At 34.2% G+C, this 22,818-nt stretch overlaps 1 protein-coding gene across 1 annotated transcript in view; it reads left to right on the top strand.

The window, feature by feature from the left end:
* MICAL-like (protein) overlaps positions 1-22,818 on the top strand; it is a 95,369-nt gene that overhangs the window by 61,603 nt on the left and 10,948 nt on the right. The window contains exon 4 of the mRNA XM_067106151.1: positions 9,583-11,250. Within this exon, the coding sequence (XP_066962252.1) occupies positions 9,583-11,250 (1,668 nt within the window). The remainder of the gene's footprint in view (positions 1-9,582; positions 11,251-22,818) is intronic.

Here is a 22,818-nt window from a genome sequence, read left to right as displayed (position 1 = left end):
AGTTGAATTGGGGTTCAGTCAGTTTTGCAATATGATGTACTATGCTGTTGAGACATATATTTTTTTTATTTAGTCTCACAGAAAGTGGTAAGCACTCTGGTCATGGATATTCTTTAGGTTAAATATACTATGTGTAAAGAATGGACTTTACTTTTAGATACAGTATTGATTTTTATATACTATAGACTTCATGGCATAGGGTGTCTGCACCATGTATGTTTTAGGGTTTTACATAAAGGTGACTTTTCCATTATGATTTAAGGAAGTAAATTTTCTTCAATATTAGTGTGTATTTTTATCTATGGCACATTATTATTCAGATTTTTCTTAAGGTATTTGTATCTTTGTTTCTCTAGGGTCCTTGTATTGGGATCCATTGATTCTCAAAACTTGTATCAATTTCCATTGATAATTGGGAATCATATGTGTATGATTTAAATTACGATGACAGCCTTATAATAATTTTCAGAAATTTTTTATTCCTCTATAGTGGCCTGCTATGAAATGTTTTATGCATCATTCTTGTACAGTATTATATTTTTCTTTATTATAGCCATGGTATTTCTTTGGCAAACACATATAGCAACTAATAGGGCAGGCCTATGGTAGAATTTCCAACCACCCCATTTTGATTTCTGCTTCAGTGCTAAATATCCGAGAGTGAGTAAAGAGGAGGACAGTTTTAGTATTTTTATGACCTCTGAACTATACCAAAAGTTCATCTTCATTGTACATGACCAAAATAACTTCATTTCTTGACAAAATAAGGAAGGGCAAATACCTGTAAAGTTGTTTGAGTAGGTAATACATTTTTTCAAGTAAATTTATCTTTTCACCATTCAAGAGATTTAGCAAGAACTAGGTATGCAAATTATTCCATCCCAGGTGATTTGTGGATTCACGATATTTATTAATATCTTTCTCAATAATTGTACATAATTATATATGCACTGCTTTGTAGCCTGTGCCTTGACCACACCTTGGGCTACAGTTACCTTTTAGATTTGTTCATCTTTTGATGAACAATAGTATTTTAGTATGATTCAGCCCTAGTTTTGTGATTACTCTTGCAAATCTGAAAGAACTTTGGAAATGAAGTTATACACATGTTCAAAGCTGTTATGAGACTGTGCTTCCTCTTATATTTTCAGTTGAAGACAGCAGTGTCTGTAAAATTGGCAATGATTAATAAAACAGGCTTTACTTGATTTGCACATGCTGTTGTTGCACACAGGTTATATACAAAATGTCTAGTACTTTCATAGCTTGAATATCGTTATAGTAGTCCTCAGTTTAAAAATCTTTAAATATTAATTCAATATAGTTTGGTTAATGTAGAGTTAAATTTCAGTGTTTGAACAAATATCTGAAGAAAGCAATGAAGGCTGTGTTAAGTAATTAGCAAACAGTTGAACAGAGTTCCTTTCCAGGAAGAATTGAAATGTTAAGCTTAAATAAGAGTATATTATTTAATACTCCATTGTAAGTAGTAGTTAATGATATGTAAATGCTATGTTATGTAATTCATTGTAAGACCTAAATGACCAAGTCATTAAATTTTTTATACTAAAGATATTACTGTAGAGTTACATATACTGTACTAATGGTATTACTGTAGAGTTACGTGCCATTTTTTTAACATTTTCATCTTAAGTATCGCATATATTTTTTTATTCATGCATTACATAACAGTACCTGTTTTCAAAATGACAGTGTTCTACCAAGGTATGAAAGCATTATTAGCATAATTTAATTAGTCTACAGAAAACATACTTTATGCCAGTTAAAATGCATAGATTGGCTTAATCTCTTAAAACTGCTTTTTAATGTTTTGAAATTTCAAGATTAAATTATTTTTCATATACATTAATTTGGTAATTAATTTTAAAGCTTTTAAGATGACTACTTGTACTAGGTAATAAATATGCTTTTAAAGCCATCTGAGCCTGTAGAAATAAATCGGTAAAACTGTAATATCCTTTTAACACACCATATCTTTTGGGTGAGCATTTGTAGAAAGCTAGCCTTTGTTATTTACGTACAGCTATATGTTGATGATTTAAAGAATTGCAAAAGCTATTGTGATTCCGTATGACTATTTCTTCTTGTTGGTAGTACTGTAATTGATTACTGCTTGAGGGTAATGCAACTGGTAAACTGTTAACATTGCAGTACAATGATTAAAGTGTACAGTCTTAGAATGAGCCCTCATAAGAATAAATACACATTGTGTACAAAAGTAAAGTGATATGGATATTTGCCAACATTTCAGGGATTTTTTATTCATTGAATTTCATTGTATTTTATCATTGGGTAGTCAAATTGCATCATATGTATTGTGGTAGGTAGTTTCTTGTAACATTGTACACAGTATTTTACTTAGTCAGAGCAAGTACTGTATTTGTGTAGGTTACTAGGCTGTAGAAGTATTTGTATTACTGAAAAAATACTCTTACATTGAGGGATATAAAGAGTTATGTGGGAAATCCCATCACCAAGATCTCTTAATTTATGGGCCATGCCAATAAATCTTGTTTGGACTTGTTGATCAATTTAAACTTTTCATAGATGTTGGGGTTGTCCTATTAAATAACTTAATAAGTGGGTCCAGAAATGCCTTGTCATTGGTTTTTGATATTGGGATATTAGTGTTTGCCTATAGAAGGTTATCGGATTAATTGTAATTAGAACTACAAATATTTCATATATGAAAAGGTAGACTTACATTACATATGGATTGTGTTTGATTACTGCCAAAAATCTCTATACGTATACAAAGGGAAGTATTTAATTTAGCTTGTGGTGTTATTCAGTAAACCTGTAGGTATTCCACTTATACCTAAGGAAAAGATAAATTTCTGTGATGATAATCTCAAAATTGATATAATGTTCTAAAGTATTGCCAATCAACAAATTGAAATGAAAAGTTTTTAGTTTTATTAATGGAGTTTCTCAGAATATAAATATAAATGAACACTGCATGATTGCATTATGAGCATATATTGATGCGAGTTAAATATGAATACCAAATGAATATTGCATTATGAAAATATACTGACATGAATTTCATTCATGTCAGTATATTTTAATATATAATAGCTACAGTTTTGAAGGAATACTTACTTTTTATGTGAAATTTCAAAATAGCTTAAATGTTAGAGAAGTAAACTATTAATTGGCAGTGTTGGAGCAGATAAGAGGTACTTTCCATTCAGAGTGAATAAGGAAATGAAGTGACTGTGAGTTGAACGTGATGATGTATGTAGTGCAAAAGTGATTATAATAAAGTTTAATTTTTCTTTTGTTGAATTTATTAGTAAACAGTTTATTGTACACAGGCAGTGGTTAGAGGTGATTGTATTTCCTTTTCTTGTAGTGATACTTACTGGATTGGTGTGGCCATAAGGAAATTGAACAATTTTGCTATCTTTGAAAATTTGTGATAGATAATCCTTGCCTCATGATAATCACTTTAGTGTTGTATTATGAAAAGTAGTGTTAATAGACCCAAGTGTTTGTTGATCATTATTACAAGGCCTTTAAAGTTTTTTCTTTGTACACTAAGACACTCATCCTTTGTGTAGGAAAAAATTGGTTTCAAATGTGTAGGAAAAAATTTGTTGAAAATTTTTATTTTTATATGAAAACTCTTTTGGCATTACCTAATACTGTACATGTATTAGGTTTTTTAGAGCTCTTTATTTTGAGACTTTTCTTTTCAAATATTTACTGTATCTGAAGTAGTTTTTGAAATTTAATCCTTTATTAGAGAAATTGAAATAATTTTTGAAAGAAAATGGTGAAAAATGGAGATTGGCCAGATTTTATATAATAACTACAAGCATTGTTTCCATAGCAATTGCCTTAAAATAAAATCTCATGATTGCTCTGTCTCTTTGAAACATTGCTGTTAAGTTAGGTAATTTTCTTGATATTCTCTTTCCTTTTCTTAAACACTTTTACAAAGTGTGCAGTGTCCTTCTGAAACTGTCATTAAACTTATAAATGCAGTGATACTACTTTTACCATACTTCATGAAATTATTGTAGACCAAAAAAATCTTATGTGCACTGTAAGTAACACTGAAATGACAACATTTAGTTGTAAATTGAAGCTGCGATTTCTTCTGCAGATTAGTAGTGACTTCTTTTTTTATTTTAAATTACTTAATATTTTTGTGCCACTTAAGTTTTATGCATTTTTGTTAACTTGGTATTTTACAAGATGATTTCCTTATTTACATAAGATCCATGTCACTGCAGATTTTAAAAAGTTGACAAACAGTACAGTATTTCATATTTGGGGTATTTTTCTTTTCTTGACTGGCAAAGAAACAGGACTTCATTCCTCTGTCTATAGTGATTTCTTTCGTGATCAAGTTTCTGAAAATAATAGTCATATAACGTTTCAAAGGGATCTTTGTATTTTCACATATATATGAAATAAATACAGTATACAGTATACTGTAGTAAACAGAGCAGGGTGCATGAATGTCATGGGTTTTAAAATTAGAGTTTGAATGTAAAGCAAGCTTATGAAAAAGATCTTGAAGATTCTTAAAGGTTTTGCAGCTTTATAATCTTAGTGCCTCTCAAGTTCCCTTTGGCAAATTAACAATAGTGCATGTACTTAACTGTTCTGCTGGTAACCTGAAGAAGCACTGTTGCTTAACAGCTGATGTGGATTAGTAACATATTAGTACTCTGTATTTTAGTAATTAAGCCTTTATTAAATGTAATTTTAGTTATCCCTTATTTTTTTGCACAGTAATTTTTAGGCTCATTTTATGTACAGGATCTTGATCCATTTTATTTTGTTTTCTTTTTTTTTTTTATTTCACCATTCTAATTCACCCTACCCTCTTTCTTATAGGACAATTTAGACATCATGGGACTTTACAAGCCTGAAATATTTTGTTGATGAGGTAAAGACCATACAGTCCTGTGCATGCTCAGTGGTTAGCGGGAAGGAATGACCGACCAAAGAGGAAACAGAGGAATGAAGTATTGTTGGAAGACATAGGCTTTTACCTTACTCTTAGGGCTCTTTTTGTGATGATTATAAGGATTGTAGAAACCTTGAAGAAAAAACATTTACAAGTTTTTGTTTCAATGTGTGGCTTTGTTCAAAAATACATTTGAAAACATAAAAGTTTAAGTAGACATGACTATTAACAGAAAATCTCAGTGTACTTGTCTTTTAACTTTTTTTTTTTATTAAGTGGAAGCAAACCAAGGTTCAACAATGCATTTTAGTATTGTTGCAATTTTTTTGCATAGAAGTTTTTCTGTTTTATTATCTCACCTGTTGTTTTGAAAATTGCAGTTCATTCATGAAAGCTTGGTTGTTGGAGGATTTTCTTGAAAGTTTTGTAGAATTGGTCAGTAAAGCAAGTTATTCCATCACAAGAGAGTGCTAAGCATGCAATTTCCCTTGAATGTACTATCTCTGTACAGTACTTGGTTTTCTTGGCACCTATCTGCACTGTACTTTGGGTCATATTGGTCAGTGGTTTAGGTACATTGAAGCTTGTGGTTGCATGGTTCCCCTGGAATATGTACTTTCTCTCATTCTTGACTTGTTAGCTGGGATACTTTTTAATCCAAACTGTTTAGCAGGTGACTTGGTGGAATTCCATAACAGTAATGCATTTTTAATTGGAGCCAGACATTTCAGATGGGCATTGGTTTCGTGTCAGATATAGTGCAGTTTGAAAACCTTAGTGACGATTATTTAATCTTTTATGACATTGTACTGACAAACTATTTGGGATGTTTTGTAATGGGTATAACTTAGTTGTTATGACATTACAGCAACAGATTTTGTATTAAACTTTTGATGCTGCTGACCTTATACCAATTCCTTTTGGACTGAATTGCTTTTAACTTGTTAATTCGTGATTTCAAAAGTACTCTGCAGGCTATTTTTATTCAGAATTACCACCTTGTAATGTTATGAAAAAGTATAATTAGTTTAACTCGTGTATTTTCTTAGTTCATCTCTACTTGTAACAATATCTCCTTCCATATCTTCTCCCTTTGCTTTCATTTATACTCTCTTGTATCTTTAAACCATTGGTAAATGTATGATCTTGCAGAATTTCAGTATCTGTAGATTACTTTCTGTTTTATAGTCTTGGTATAGTTCGTTACATTCACAGAAATGCATGAAAAGAATTTATCAAGGCCATATTTTTTATTTATGAAAATTTTACAATTTGCATGCAATATTTATCTTGTCATTCCATTATGAAATTACTTTATAAATTGAAGAGAAGAATTATTAGAAAATATATCAGCCCAAATCATGTCGCATTCTTTGGAAGTATATCTAAAAAATACAAAGTTTGTTGTATAAAGCTAAGAGGGAATACTGTACAGTTCAAGTTAAGTTAGCAAAAAGAAAGGCAAGCAAGAAACACTACATGAAATGTTCTACAGTACCACTGTTTATTAGAGATTGTATGTGTAAAATTAGGACCGTGAAAAAGATACATATTTTGTAATTCTTATAATATTTACTGAAAGATTCTACGTAAGTTAAATCTTTGAGGCGGTGTTATGTTAAAGAATTCTGTGAGGTTTTATACCATGGGTTTATTTTGGTATTTTTGATTATTAGAGGGCTTCATTGAATACCATGTTTCAAAGTAAAACATGCATTTACTAAAAGCACTGGAAGATAGTAGAAAAACTATGTAGGTGCTTGTAAAATCAGGTTTTTATCATTGATGATTTCGCATAATTTATGTACAGTGCTATATCTCCTGTCTTTAGAAGTCCGTATTTCACAGGGACTCTTGTATCTAAGATAGAAATATTCTCATAGTAAGATTTAACTATAAATCTTTTCTAGGACAAACCCATTGTTCTTCACAAGCCATCTTAAAATTCATAAACACCCCTGAACTTGTACTTAACATGTCATCAACACTGAACTCCTTAAAGAATACTGCATACAGTAACACAGTACTGTGTAGACGATTGTAAAGTTCTCTGCTGTTTTCTTTCAGACCCATCTGTACTGCATAGCATTTTTTAATTTACTTTTCCACATTCCTTTTGATCTTTCCACACCTTTATGTCCAACTACTTTTATCTTCTCCAATTCTGAACTCTTATTTAAGAAAATGTCTTTTGGGCAAGACCATAGAGTGTTTAGAAATGTGACTTGGTGGTCTGTTTTATTTTATTTTTTTTAATAGTAATATAGTACTCAGTAATGGAATGCATGGTGAAGGTGCTTATTTTCATCTTTATGAAAACAATTGAGAGGCAAGGCTGGATAAAGGCCTGATTTTGAGGGAAGTGATATTTCTTCATGAAAGACAAGAAGTTATTGAATATCGGAAAACAGATGATGAGAAAGAATTTCATAGTTAGGATATTATTCTTAAATTCTTTACAAATATTTTGTAAAATATTCAGTAGTGTAGTACACGCCTGCATTAACAAAATCCCAAGTTTATTATAAAATATATTTTGCACAATTGAGAAAGGAGCCTTGTGGATACTGAGGAAGAAGTGTAATGGTTACTCTGTATAGTGTGTCCAATGTAACTACAGTACTGCTTTCACGAGTGAGCCTCAGAACTGTAAAATGTAGAGTAAAGATATCCAGTGCACTGAATGTATAAGCAGAAAAGCGGTAAAGAGGGCAGAAGGAGGTCCAGGTTGTGGAGGATGGATAAGCATGAGAAGAGGTAGAATATTAGTCACCTGTGGGAGAGTGGACTGCAAAGTAGGTATTTAGAGGGAATTTAGAACAGATATTTAGAGAGAAGTTGAACAAGTATTTAGAGGGAAGTTAGAAAAAGTTGCAACTGCATGGATGAAGTGAAAAGGAATATGGTTATTGGTGAATAAAAAAAAAAAAATTATAAGATCTGCGCTATTTACACAACACAGACATGGGCATTAACATAAAGAAAATTTAATAGATATTATTAGTATATTCTGTAATGCAGTAAAAACATAGTTCCTCCTCCATTATACTATAGTGTAGATGTGGTACAAATGCTTTTATCAACTCTAAATGGAATTCAAACCAATGGCCTTGAATAATAGTGTTGTATTGGGGTTAGCAAAAATGCAGTTTTCGTTAATAAATTAATAAAATCCAGTATTTCAAAACAAAATTAGACTATAGTAGTGTGAATGGAGACCTAAGTACCGTAAAAGAGATGTATACTCAGAATACAACTTTTTTAGACATGCACAGAATATTACTAAATTTTTGTTTGTAACTTCCCATGGCAGATACCTGTAAAGTGTGCCTTGTTAGTTACACCATGGGTGTTAATAAAACTTTTTTTTATATTCCTTTGAACTTGCGTTATTTTGTCTTACATTTCATTCCATCTGGTTTCTGCCTATCTTGCTGCTTAATATTTTAAATAGTTTCAACCCAAGTTCTATCCCTTACATAAGAGAAATCTCTTTAATTGAGCAACTGTGAGTACAGAAATGTGATGCAGTTGCCCGATTTAAATAGTACTTAAAAATTATGACAGTAACAGGCAACATATCCCAAGCAATCCTAAATTTGTCTTTAGGAGTTTCTATCTGGCCAGATGAAGCCTTATCTAGGATATTTGGGTGACATTCCCACTGATCTAACTGCTGCTTTACCAAAACCAGTGAGAACAGATTAATGTTAAACATTAGCATACATAACAGCGTACTTAATAATGGGAACACCAAAGGGTTGTAAACAATTGTATAATTAGCAGATGTGTTGGAAATGATCCTGACATTGCACTGGTTATTACAGTATAACTTGAAGTGGTTCAATATTACATTGGGGACAAGACATTTCCATTTGCCATATTCAGTTTAAGAATACTTTATAAGAATATGCGCTTGTTGTATGAATTGTGGAGTTATGTATTAAAATGTTTGTAAAGTAATGATATGAAGTCCCAGACTGCTTGTTTCTGCCCTGGGTAATGTAGTGGTTAGAATAAGACATGTCACCTGAAAATCAAAATTTAAACTTTAACTAGAGCAGATAATAAATTCAGATTGGGATTTACGCAATAATGACTTTATTGCTGGCATGATTTTATACACCTCATTTATATATACATATAATGTGCAGTGGCTGTGTGCTGTACTGTATGTCAAAATTTTTAGATACTGTTCAGTAAAATGTTATTTTATGGATAATTAACTAATTTTCAAAGGATTGAGCTTTCTAAAGTTATATTTGAATTACCTATTGTAATTTTATTCTTCCCTGTAGGCAGTCACTATGTTCAGAATAATGAAATTGTTGTAAATGAATCTTGCTTTTCAATGTTTTTTTTTTTTATTGAACAAACACCGAGAAAGATGTGTACAGTATACTTTTATTTGGAGATAGTTTAGTTTGTTAAAATTCTGTAACTGATGAGAAGGTATCGTTAGTTGAATAATTAAGCTTCAGTTTTGCTGAGGTGGAAAATCAAGTACTTGCAGGCAGCTGTTGATATGTTACTACATTTGGGCTTTTTGCAGTAACATGGGTTAACTAAAGGTAATCAAAAGTTCCAGCCATTAAACTTTTAATAGACTTTAGATATTAACTTTTAATTTTTTCCAGGTGTTGGTAGGTGGCCGATTACGTCGTGAGGTGTGCGCAAGTTGCAGTAATCCTGTTTTCCTTGCTGAGCGGTTGCTAGTAGGTTCCCCAGGTCAACTAATGCATCGAACATGTTTCCGTTGTGCCAGATGCACCACACAGTTGACCTTGGCAAGCTACTATGAAACAGAAAAGGGACAGTTTTGTTGTGAAACTTGTCCTGATGAAGAACTGGAAATTTCTACAGAAGTTAAAAACAGCATTATCAGTGAAACTTCACCTAAACTCTCACGACGAATGTCCACCTCCGACTCTGAATCAGAATATGAAAGTGAAGATTCTGAAAATGAAAGTGATGGGTATAGTAATACTTTAGAATTAGTGCTTGAAGACAAAAAACAAACTGATGACACCGCAGTGCATTCCCCAAATGTTACCCCTGGACCACCTAAACCCAGAACCGTTTTTCTTTCAAAAACTTTAGAGGGGGAAAGCCCTGAAAATAGTTCAGATAAGCACAAAGACTCTGAAAATACATTTAAAAAAGAAATGCCTAAATTTTCACAGATTTCCCCAGCTTTATTTGGACCACAGGAAAAAGACATGCGAAGCCCTAAAGCCAGTGACTCTGGATTAGACCATTGTGATGATGCCAAAGGTTTGATAACAGACCCACCTGATAAACTAACCCTAGACACAGGGCAAGACAAAAATAATACCCACATACCTGATAGCACTCTTGGCTCTTCTTCCATTGTTGCACAACGTTTGAAAATGTTTAGTGAAATAAGTAATAAAACTAATGACACTAGTAATTTCAAAAGTAATATATTATGTAAACCAGACCTTAAGGAAAATAAGTTATCACAAAATTATGAGAGAGAGAGCCATCAATTTACAAGTGATACAAAATTATATGCAACTAAAGAAGATAATAAAGAGACACTCAAAGAATATGATAAGGATAAAATTGACGGAACTTTTAACGATATAGATAAAGATGATACAGTTTTAATACCAGATGAGAAAATCCCACAAAAAGAAAATGAAGCTGAGAGCAAGCATAAAAACTTGGAATATGTATCCAGCACTCCATCCATTACTGTTTCCAAAGAAAGTAAAGAAGATAAGACTTCTCCTGAAGAAACAAATGACTTAGAAGTGCCTTCTAACATTGATATTGCCAAGGGATCTGATAGTGAATGCAATCTGTTTGAGGCTGAAGAGGATGATTCTCAGTTAGAGGCTGTTAAAAACTGTCAACTAGGAGGAAGTAATGATGCCGAGGTAAATGCTACTTCCTTATCCCAAGACAGCGGAGCTGAATTGTCTTCACCCTCATTACGTTCCATTCAGTATCCTGAAGAACTTAATCCATTTGGAAGTGATGATGAAGATGAAGGTGCAGCAAGCATTAGTGAATCTGTTGAAATTGACAGGGCCAAACAGGAAACGAAAGAAGATGAAATAACTGGAAAAAAGATTATTAGGGCCAATTTGAATCCTTTTGAAAGTGATGAAGATGAAGAAAGTTCGACTGAAGAAAAGGACAACAGCCAAATGAAAAAGGAAAATCTAAATCCATTCTGGAGTGATGATGAGGAGCCACTGGAGAGTCCTGAATCAACGCCAAGTAAGGGCAAAGTTAAACCACCTAGACCACCACCACCAACCCTTGTGAGAAACAGGTGATTATCCATCTTTTAATATCTTTTTAAAAGAGAGCTCTAATAGGTAAATGAGGCTGATGTTATTTTATGTATGATCTTCATAATTAAAACAGGCCTAGAATATTGTTACAGTACAGAATCATAAAATTAGCGTTTACAGATATCTTGTACAATGCTTTAAGAATTATTTTTCATCCTGGCTTTAAAGCTTGGCAACCAGTAACTGCTTTCAAAATAAAGAGTAGTGTCATGTTTAAATTTTGTGGTACCATTTAAGACCTAACTATTTTATATGTTACTTTCACCACCTATTTATGCAGAGCTGACATTTGTGTATTTAGTGTGTAGTGTATGGGGCAGCAAAGATGAGCTCTCAGAAGGCCTAGTGGTAAGTCCAGGTCCAATTACAAAGAATTCTCTTATAGTTGGTCTCAGCCAGAGTAGTGCTTGTTGGCACAGTGGTAGAATATAAAGGACTTAAGAGGAGGGCTCTGTCTCTTGTCCTACAATGATTGTCTAAGCTCTAGGTCTTGCTCACACACATGTGATGACATAAGTTGGGGCCATCCACCCCTGTCCCATGCCTTTTCATCAGGGAAAGTGAGTGGGTTTGAGGACTCACAGCCCTATTGAAAATAGTTTTTTCCTATGCCAAAACTTGTTTTTTGATAGCATAGCCAGTATTTGTCCTCAAAGGAGCTTACAAAAGTTGACAGGTGACAAAATGGCTTAGTTACGAATAAATAAATCCCAGCAACCCAGATTAATTTTTGGTCAGAGGTATACTGTAGTTACAGGTTACTAACCATTTTCTTTATTTCGGATACCCACAGGGTTTGGCAGTAAAGAACAGGAAACACCACTTGAACCAATATGTATTATTCTTGTGGTTTGAAGGTAGCTTACCTAATTTTGTTGGCTGTGGGATTATCGTTCCTTCCCCAGCAATATCTCAGAATGACCACCACTCTCATGGCAATAGTGTTTCAGGAGGTTTTTATTCAAGGTAAAGTCACAGGTTATCAACAATTTCTTTATTCCGGATACCCATTCAGGTCTGGCAATAAAGAACAGGAGAAACACGAAACCAATAAACATATCCATTGTGGTTCTACTGTGACTTACCTAATTATGTTTGGTCTGGCTGCAGGATTATTGCACCTTCACCAGTTCAGGAATACTTTCTCAAATAGCCACTTCATACATTCGAAGACTTCTTTGAAGGAAACATTTCCGACGAAAGTTAACGATGTATACTTTTGTTGTAGTGCCTGCAGCATTTATGGCCCTACCACTTCCTATGCTTAGATGAGGTGAGTGAAAGGGTTAATGCTCAAAATTCATTATTTTTAATTGATAATAAATCAAATCATAATACATTGTAAGTAGTTTATTAATTAACTAAACACTTTATGAATCGAATGGTATGAATAATTTTGTGGTTTTGTAAAAATAATTTTTGGTATCTCCTTTTAACGACATGGTTGAATACCCAGTAAATAGGTATTTCGAATCATTTTTTTTTTTTGTTTTAAGAACAATGGTTTTTTTAATCCCCAGAAGGGTTAAAATTTACTTTTTGTTTTTTGGGGTTTGAAACAAAAAAGGAGTTTAAATCTTTTAAAGCTAATAAACCTGGTTTCTTTTTCCCGGGGCGGGGGTGTTGGTTTTTTTAAACAATTTTTACAACATAAAATTTAAAAACCTTTTAAAGGGTTCAAAACACCTTTTTTGGAGGTTTTTTTGTAGGGCTTTAACTATTTTTAAAAAGGGTTTTTAAAAAATTCAAAATTGTTAAATGTAAAAAATTTGTTTGGCAAAAAAAATTTAAAAATGATCCCCATAATTGTAGCTCTTAAAACTTTCCTTTTTTGTCCGGCCAAAACTTCCACGTAAACTCTAAAAGCCCGTTTCCTTTTAGGGTCCCCTTACACAAGCACAAGGCCATAAATTCCCCCTTTTAGCATTTGGGGTTTTCCTCACCAAGCATTTTTACTTGCTTTTGTTTCCTTCCCAAAAAACATCCCCTTAATGGTTGACCCCCAAAAGGTGGGAATGTCCTATCCTTTTTTTTAAAAAAGGGGGGGTTTTCTGCAATTAAAAAGATCCAAACAGGGGAAAAAAATTTTTTAGCGAGTACCAACCAAACCAAAAATGGGTAAAACATTTAAAACAAAGGGATTTTTTGTGGGTAAATTTTAAAATTGTTAATTTGGCTAAATCAGTGTTTTAAAATTTTATGTTATCGTGTTTTCTAATACTTTTCGTTTTTTCAATTTTAAGGGGTTTAAAAACTTTTTTTTTTTTACCAAGGGGGGTTTGGGAGGAAAACAAAGGGGGGAAAAAAACCTTTCAAAAAGATGAATGGAACACTTTAACGTTCCCTCCCCAACGGTCCCCAGGCTAAAAAAATTCCCCGCGGTTATTTCTTTTTTAAGTCTTATAACTTTTTTTTTTGGCTTATTTATTATTTAAATTTGTTGATTCTTTAAATTGTTTTTTTTTGCTTATTTTTCCTTTTTTTTACTATACAAATTTAAATTTCCCCCCAAAAATTTCACAAAGAAAACATTGTTTTTTTCTATTGGATCCCAAAATTGGGTATAATAAAATATTTTTGATGGGAAGCTTTTTTAAAAATTTCCTAGGCCCAACAGGTTCCCTTTTTCCTCAAATAAATTTTTTTTTCCTTTTTAGGTGATTTTTTTATTTAAAAGTGAAGAATCTATTTTCAGAAAGGAGCATTTTAACATTTTTAAAGTTTAATTTTTCCCCAAAATTTAGACATTTTTGAGATTTTAAATTTCCCTTACTTTTCTATTTTTTTAATTTTTTTTTAAATTTATTTCCGGACAAAATTTAACCAACAAAGTGGCATCCATGGTTTCCCCCCCTTGAAAGGGTACAAACAAAAACATTTAAAAAAAAGATTTAAAAAATTAAGAAAAAAAAAAAGGGATTTCAAAAAAAAAATGAAATTTTTCAAAGGAAAAAATTGTTTTTGTTTAAGACTGAAAATTTTGAATGATCTCTTAAAAATTTTGGGGGTTTTCTTTTGGGGGTATTAAAATGCATTTTTTTCAGGGGTTGAGGGTTTTTGGTTAAAAGTTTTTTTGAGGTTTTAATTTTCCTCCCTAATATAACCCCCGTCATTTAACGGATTAAATTTTTTTAATTTTGGGGAATGGTTTTTTTGCTAATTTGGTTTTTGGGTGGTTTTTTCTTTAAATTTTCTTTCCCCTTTTTGTTTACTACCCCTTTTTTTATTAATTTTTTATTCCCTATTTAAGTATTTTTGGTTTTTTGGAAAATTTTTTTTGATATTTTGGCATTTTTGTTTGTTCTTTTGTTGTAACCCCGGCCCCCAAAAATTTTAGGTTTTACTTTGTCCCAAACAAAGAAAACCCCTAGAAATTTTAAGGTAACTTTTCAACTGGGTTCCAAAAAAAGGGTTTCCCCCTTCACAGGCTGCAAAGGGTTTAAAAGAAAGTGCTTGAACTTAAATTTTTTTCCAGCCTCGTTTTAGCCGTGGGGGGCCCCCTTTTAAAAGAAGGGGAGGCTTCAAAGGGGGGGTTTTTTCTTTTCTTTCCCAGTGCCTGGGATTTCCTCAATATTTTATTATGGCTTCTCCCCCTGTCTTTGCCGTTTTCTTTTCCCCTTGGAATTGTCTCCCCCCCCTTCCTTCTTTAGGTTTTAGCTTCTTTGCTCCTTAGAACATTTTTTGTTGGGTTTCCAAAACCCCCTAAACCGGGAAAATTCAAGGTTTTAGAACCTTAGGTCGCTTCCCCCTCTTGTGTTTAGCGCCACTTTTGGGTTTCCTTAAATTTAGAAATTTTGGTGCCTATGTCTTGAGTTAGGGGTGGGCCTTCCCTTTTTGGCAAAGGGGGTCTCCCTGGGGCGTAAAAAACCCTTTAAATTTTGTTTTTTGGCTTAAGGGCTTTAAAGCGGGGCCCCGGGGGTTTTGATTCTGGGACCCCGACTTTTTTGGGATGGTGGTTTGAATTTCAAGGGGTTCCCTTCCCGTTGGGGTTCTCAAAAGGATGCCTTTCCCCTAAAAAATTTAATGGGGAGTATCCCAAAATTCCTCTAAAGGGAAGGGGTAGGGATGGCCCTGGAGGTTTATGTGGAGTCCCCCCTTTATTTCCCCTTTTATTTTTAAACCAAACCGGGGGGCGGCTTAAGGGAATTTGCTGGGTTTTTCTTCTTGGGGCCTTTACCCAAGGACCTCTTGAAACCAGCCTTTTTAAAGAAATTTGGGCCCTTTTTTAAACAGTTTTTGTTAAAAAGGGGGCCCAAAAAATTTAATTTTTCTTTCCAAATTGGGGGTTTTTGGGGGCTAAGGTTAAATGGTCATTTTCTGAAATTTTAATGAAACATAATCCCTGCCCCCTTTCCTAGGGAAAGTTTTATTAAGGGTTTTTTTCCCCGAAGGTTAAAAAAAATTCCAAAGGAAATCAAATTTAATTCCAAAGGATTTTAATATGGTGTTTCCCCCCTTCCCCTTTTTTAATAAAAAAAACATTTTTCCCTGTTGCTCCTTTAGGGGATTCGCAAAATTTAAAACAGGCCAGAAAGGGGTAAATAAGGTTCGAACAGAATTTTAATTCTCATTGAGTTTTTATTCAAAAGGGAAAATTTGGGTTCATATAAAAAATAGTTTTCCAAAAAAAATGGGTAAAATTTTCTTTCCGATTCACCATCAAAGAAAAACGTTTTAAGTTTAAAAAATCCTTACAGTTTTCTTTGGATACTGGGGAACACGGGTTTCATTTTCAGAGGGGAAAAAAGGGTTTTTTTACTTGAACTTGGCGGTATGGGGGGGTGGAGTTTTTTCCAAATTTGGCTTTTTTGTAAATAAAAAAAAACTTCCTTCCCTTTTGTTTTGGTTCCCAAAAGGGGGGCCTGGAATGGGGTTTTGGTAAAAACAGAGTTAAACATTTTTTACCTTTTTTGGGGAAAAAATTAAAGGGGTTTTATCCAAATAGTTTTTTTGGGCCCTTTTTGAATTTAAATGAAAACAGTTTGGGAGAAAAGTTCAAAAAACCGCGCCCCCTTTTGGGCCCTCCCTCGAAAATGGTATCCTGATTAGTCCTGGGTCCCTAAAGTTAGGTATACTTTCCAGTGGGGTTTTAACGTTCCAGTTAGGGCTGCTTGCTTTCGAGAAACCGGTGAAAAATTTTGGGGGGTCAGGAATTTTTTTGGGTTGTCCCCCTTTGGGGTTTTTTTTTTTCCCAAAACCAATGGTGGGGGTTTTTTTGTCGAGGTGCAGGGGGAAAACTCATCAAATTGAATTTTGGGATTTTTTTTCTCTTGGGGTTTTTTTTTGTTGGGAAAAAAATCCCGATTTCTGAAAACCCCAGTTGCCTACCCAAGGGATTGGTCGGGAAAATACTGTTTTTCACGCTTTGTCTAGGGCAAAAAATTTATAAAAATTAAAGATTTCAATTTTTCAAAAGGCCCTTTTGAAAGGGCACCCTAGGAAATGGTTTTGAGAATGGTTTAAAAAGGGTTTCGGGTTTTGCATCTTAGGGGTCCTTGAGGTCTTTTTTGGGAAACCCCCCCGGACTTAGGGAGTGGAATTTTTTAATTAATTGGGTTCTACCCAGGAGGGGGCCCAAATAAAACCCCCAAATTAGTTTTTCCGGGGTAACGGGTGGCAAATGGGGGATGGAAAAAAGGAAGATCTTGTTTTGGCTGGGAGTAAAATTTTTACTCATCCCTGGGTTTCCCGGCATGGAGGTCCCAATTGGGGTTTTCCATTTGTCTATTAAGCTCAGAAATTTTTAGCCATGGTTTTGATTCAAGTTTGTTTGGGGGGTAAAAGTTAACCCTTCCCCACATTTCGGATTTCCTTTTCACAGAAAAGGGTTTGTTGGGTCGGGAAAAGGTTTTTCCCCAAGGGGCTTCAAAAGTTTTATTTTTTCTTGGGAAAAACAAAAGTATTTTTAAAAATAATTTGGGAAAAAAATTTTAAAACTCCCGTAAAACTATTTGTTTGCAAAGGAGGTCCCCAAAAATTTTCCCTTTTGGGGAACCTTTCCAGGGTTTTTCCCGGAAGTGGGGGTCCTTTTGGGCCCTTCACCCTTTTTTAAAAATTTTAAAGGGGGGGGGGTGTTGGGGATCAAACTGAGTCAAGAAAAAGTTTTTTAATTACCAAAGGAACTTACCATCAAAGTTTTCTGGAACTAAATTTGGTAAAAAAAAAATTTTAAACCCTTTCTGCGACAAATTGCCTTTCTTCTTAAAATTGAAAAACCTGGGGTTTCCCCTTTTAATTTTTTCGGGACTGGTTTTTGATAAACAAATGATTAAAAAAAAAAAAAAAATTTTTTCCTAAATTCTCGTAAATTTTTTTGAATTACAGGTAATTATGTTGTCTTTTCCTCCTTTGAATCTGGGTGTTTTTTACAAATTCTAAAAAAGGTGGGTGGGATTTCCGTGGGCCGTAGTGTTGGAAAAATTTTCTGGTAAAACAAAAACCCCAAATTGGGGATTTGACTCAAAATTGGGCTGTATGATTAAAGGGGTTTTTTAAAAATATTTTAGTTTTTTAATTCTATTAAAACAAAGGGGTTTATTTTTTCACTAAATTTAAACCTGTCTTTAAAAAATGGGTTCTTTGGGGGAGGGAAAAATTTAAAAATGCTCCCTTTCAAAAACATAATTCCTCCCTCCGGGGGAAACCCCCGGGTAGTAATATTGATTATTCACATAACCCCCCTTTTCCCCTGGTAAGAAAATTGTTTTCATCCCCTAATTCCACTTTAAAACCCCCCGTTTTTTCTTAGCCTTTTTTTTAAAAAAAAAAATCCCCACTGGTTGGTAGAAATTTTGGGGGGGATTCTGATTCTAAAACTTTAATGTGGTATGGGTCGCTTTTTGGGATCTTAAAACTTTTAAAAATTTCCCCTTTTTTGTGTTATTTTTTGTATTTTTGCTTGGGTTGGTTTTATATCTTTTAAAAAAAAGGGGGAAAAGGAATTAGGTTTAAAATTTTTTATTACTAATGGGGGGCCAAATGTTGAACTGGACAAATAAAGGCAATTTTATTTTTAAATAAGGGACCCAAAATTTAAAAGGGGGGAAAAAAAAAAACGTCCTAAGTGAAAACATTATACTGAGTAAGGTTTACCAAAAAAAATTTGAAAATTTTGTTAAAATCAAAATTAAATTTTTAAAACTTTAATCAGTTTCTTTTATTTTGAAAAAAAGGAATTTTTTAAGGGTTTTGCCAAGATCCATATTAAAAGGCTTTTTTTCGGGGAAATCTGGTACTTTGATTTGTTTTTAATCCAGTAGAAAATTAAAACCATTTATTTTAGGGGAAAATTATTTTTGTAAATTTTTTAAGTTTTTGCCTTAACCCGTTTTGGGAAAAAAATTTTATTTTGTTCAGGCAAATTTAATTTAAACCCCACTTTGAAAACCCTAAAAACATTAAGGAATTCTTTCCAAATTTTGTTAATTGTTTTTTTGGGTTTCAAATTGAGTTTTTTTTCCTCAACAAAATTGAATTTTAATTTTTTTAATGTGGCTGTAAATTTTTTAAAATTTATTTTTGTTAATGAAATTTTTGTTAATAATATGAAAATGTTCCCCTTTTGCTGGTATAAAAAAAATTTTCTTTTTGAAGGGTGTTTCCCGCCAATTTTTGGGTTGGAATCCCAAGGGCCTTTTTTTATTTGCCTGTTTAAGATATTTTTGGGTTTTAGGGTTTTTTTCGGAAAAAAAAGGGGAAAAATTTCCTTTTTTTTTTAAAGAAATTTGATCAATTTTGGGGTTTTTAAATGGGTTCTTTTAGGGTTGTTAGTGATTTTTTTCAAATTTTTTACAAAAATTTCTCTTTGGCTCATTTGAAATTTTTGGTTTTTGGGGTTATCAGGGTTTTCAAAGGGGAAAAATTTAATGCTTTTTAAAATTTATTTATCTGGATTTGGTACTTATCATTGGCCCATTAAAAAAATTTTCCCGATTTTTAAAAAAATTGCCTTACCCGGGGTAAAGAAAAAAAACCCTGGTTCTCTTTGTTAAAATTGGAGTGCAATACCCCAAGATTGAGCATGTGTATTTTTTTATTCTTTCCTTAAAACGGTTTTTTTAAACAAAAACCGATTCCTAGGTATTGGGGAAAATATAAAAATGGTGGTAATTGGACCTTTTTTTTTTTAGGTTCTCGATAATTATAAAAAAAAATTAAGAGCAAATTTCTAACCATTTTTTGAAGTTTTAAAATTTTTTTTAGCACGGAAAGGGTTTTTGTTTGTCCTTGATTCACCTTTTAAAAAAATTTTTTTCCTTTTCTGGAAAAGGCAAATCTTAGTGGTTAACCCTGGTCAAGGTGGCAACTTCAAGTGGTGAAGGGACCCCCCTTTTTTCCCAAAAATCTGGCCTTAAATTTTCAACACATCTTTACAAGGGGGCCAATTAAAAATTAAAATTTTGCGTTTTTCCCTCAAAATGTAATTTTGGGAATCTTGGGTTCTTTTCGCTTTTTCCCCCTTATTTCAAAAAAGGGCCAGGGTCTTTCAGGTTTCTTTAAGCTTTTTCCCAATCGCCGGAAAGGCCCTTTTGGGGGTTCTTTCCTAAAAAAATCCCCCAAACCAAGGTCAGGTTTAACCCCCCCCTTTTGGGGTCAAATCCGGGGGAATTTGGCTTTTTTTAGGGTTTTGGTTCAAAGCGAGATCCCAAAAGGGTTTACTGGCTGTTTTATGCGGGATAGGTGCACTAAGACTTCAATTTTCCCATTTTCAGTTCCCAAAAGGGGACGATTAATTAAAATTCTTTGAAGATGAAATTAAGGGTTTTTTTAAAAAGGGCATTTTACCTTTTTCCGGTTGAACGTGCCCGAGCCCCTTGGTTTCTGGCTTTTCCCCCTTTTTTAAATTTTCATTGACATGTTCATCCCAGGACATACATGTGATTGGTCATGAGCATGACTCTTCTCCTGGGCTTGGCTCTGGCTTGGATAGTGTTGGCTTGGGCCTGTGTGCATGACCCAGAATGGAACAGAGCTGTTCCATCATGCGTGCAGCCTGGGATCAACTCTGCCCAGGCACCACTTGGTATGGGGTAGCGCAAACGTCGGACTGTATGGCAGCATATACAGCAAGACCTGTGGTTGGTTCAGGTTTGCATATATGGCCTGAATCTTCCTTGACCTGGGATGTTCATGGCATGGTGCATGACCCGAATCAATTCATACTGTGCACTGCTAGGTGCCATTTTGCACAGGGCAGGTAGTGAGTGCTCCTGCTTACCTAATCAGATAGCAGAACCACAATGGCTGGTTTTGTCTCAGTTCTGGTTCCAGAGTCTCTCCCGTGAATCGTGGAACTACACCTTGTCAGACACTAGTCTTCATCTCCTGAGCCCTTTCTCTGAAATCATGAGTCACCTCACATTTCCAGGAGGACTTGGAGTGAGGGAAGGGGGACAGTAATTCGAGCAACTCAGCCTGGTGTCACATATCCATAGTTCTTGCCATAGAGGCATTCCTACCCTTGTATGTAAGAGAGATAGATTCCCTTACAGTATATGCTTTTCAGGTAAATTTTTCTCTCCTGATTGCCCTGGAGATAGTCAGTGCCTTACCTGCCTGAAGGTTACATTGCTGGCCACTCAGATTTCCTTCTAATTGTGCAATGCTACTCTGCCCTTCAAAAGAACACTACCTTTCTTGGGTTAATCACTTTGATTAGGGCTCTTGTTCTCAGCTGATCCTATTTAGTTATTGGGACTTGGCTTTTCCTCCTGTATCTTTCCCTGACTGGATCTATGGTTGCATTGGTGTGGGTAAGCAGATTTTCCAGATCTGCTTATCCCTCTGGTGACTGATGAATTTTTTTTTTACAGTCATTCAGGATTGGGGCTCCCTCATCTTCCTCTTACTCATCTTTGAGTAGGGAGTGTTTCAGGTAACCTGCATACAATCAGTTGCCTTCTTTGGGAGTTAGGATTTTGCTTTTTTTTTTTCTCTCTATAAAAGCTCGTGGGTTCCTACCTGAGGAATAGTAGAGATTCTCCTGTGAATACTTCTGCCAGGAAGTTTTCTACTCTTCCTTTTGAGGAAGAGTATTCTATGAAACTTCTTGCCTCCTTTTTTTCCACATAGATAGATTATGGCAGATTATGGTTTGGTGTGTGGAAGGCGAATGTCCTGCTTGACCTTTGGGACTGCATTTCATGGATCCACCCCTTGCTTGATGTAGTCCCTAAAAAAAAGAACTTGCATAGTATCCTCACTCTCCACCTGTAGCCTCAACCCCTATCTCCTACTATGGAACTCAGGGAATGTGGCTTTCATCAGCTTTTTGTATGTGCCACAGGTCTCTTCAGGGAAGGGGAAACTTAGTATTTCCCTTTACATATAGACAGTTGGGAGTAATCTTAGTTGCTCTGTGCAGCTGAGATTCTCTTAAGCAGCTCGTTTCTTTCCAGTTGAGCTTTCTTTTAGAGGAACTGTTATGAGTGTATTGTATGTGGTTCCTCTCAAGCTTTGGGTTAATTTGCTTCCAGACACACTATTATTTGTGGGATGGTACACAAGAACTCCCTTATCATTACCCGTGGAGCTACCTGGTCAACAGCAGTTAGATGATCTGTCAGAGTTCCTTTAGTTTGTTCCTGTTCCATTTTTCTCTTAGAGGAATAGAGTTCAGAACAACTGGAACTTTTGCTTGGTTCATCCCTAGCATTGCTGTTAGATCATGGTGCTTAATTCTTTCTCAGGAGTGCCAATCAACTAAAAGGGTAACTTGGCACTGCTCCTTCTGACCTTGTATCTTGGAGTGACTCAGGTTCCTTGAGTGAGAGAAGGACCTGTATTTTTTTTGCTCAGGTTTGTTTACACAGTTCAGAGTTACTGATTCAGGCAAAACAATTAGGTTTAATGAAAGAGGATTTTTTTCCCCAAGCATTTGAACCTCTGACAACATAGAAATAATCCCTCGCCTATTGAGGTTAATAGATTTGGTCCTGTCAGATAATGGTGGAATCTGGATAAGGTCAAGTAAAAAAGTCTATGGATGTTCAAGGGAGACTCCGTACCTTTCCTCTCCCTACCTTGTCAATATCGCCAAACTATAAACACTAGATATGCTTATCAGCATCAACCATCAAACTTTAAACTGAAAGCTTGATGCAAAAAGCAGTTATCTATCTTATTTTCCCTTATTTGTAACAAAAATAAACTATAAATACACTTACAAAACAAAGCTTTTCTCTAGTACGCACTGTGTATGTTCATGTCAACAACCCTCTGTTGAGGAAACCACCTCAAGGAAGACTGTTCAGTGTCCTCATAATGACCTTTTGCCATGACCTTGCAGGACTGACTTATGGCTGTTTTCTTACCAAAGATTGTCTCGTACTACTTTAGCTTGTCCTGGGATGCCTTGATATCATGCAAGGTTGACCTTTCATTATAAGTTTAGTTGACTAAGTATGATTATCATATTATCATAACAGTACACAAGAGAATATTTTACCCCTGTTGATATTTCATCTCTAACTCGATAAAAATATTTAAAATACGAATTTGTAGATGATGGCAATATGTTTTATTTATAACTTCTCTTGGAACTTGTCA

The sequence above is a fragment of the Macrobrachium rosenbergii genome, chromosome 6, assembly GCF_040412425.1.
Source record: "Macrobrachium rosenbergii isolate ZJJX-2024 chromosome 6, ASM4041242v1, whole genome shotgun sequence".
Taxonomy (NCBI): Eukaryota; Metazoa; Arthropoda; class Malacostraca; order Decapoda; family Palaemonidae; genus Macrobrachium; species Macrobrachium rosenbergii.
Note: the sequence above shows the minus strand (reverse complement) of the source record. Positions and strands in the feature narration are given on the sequence as shown.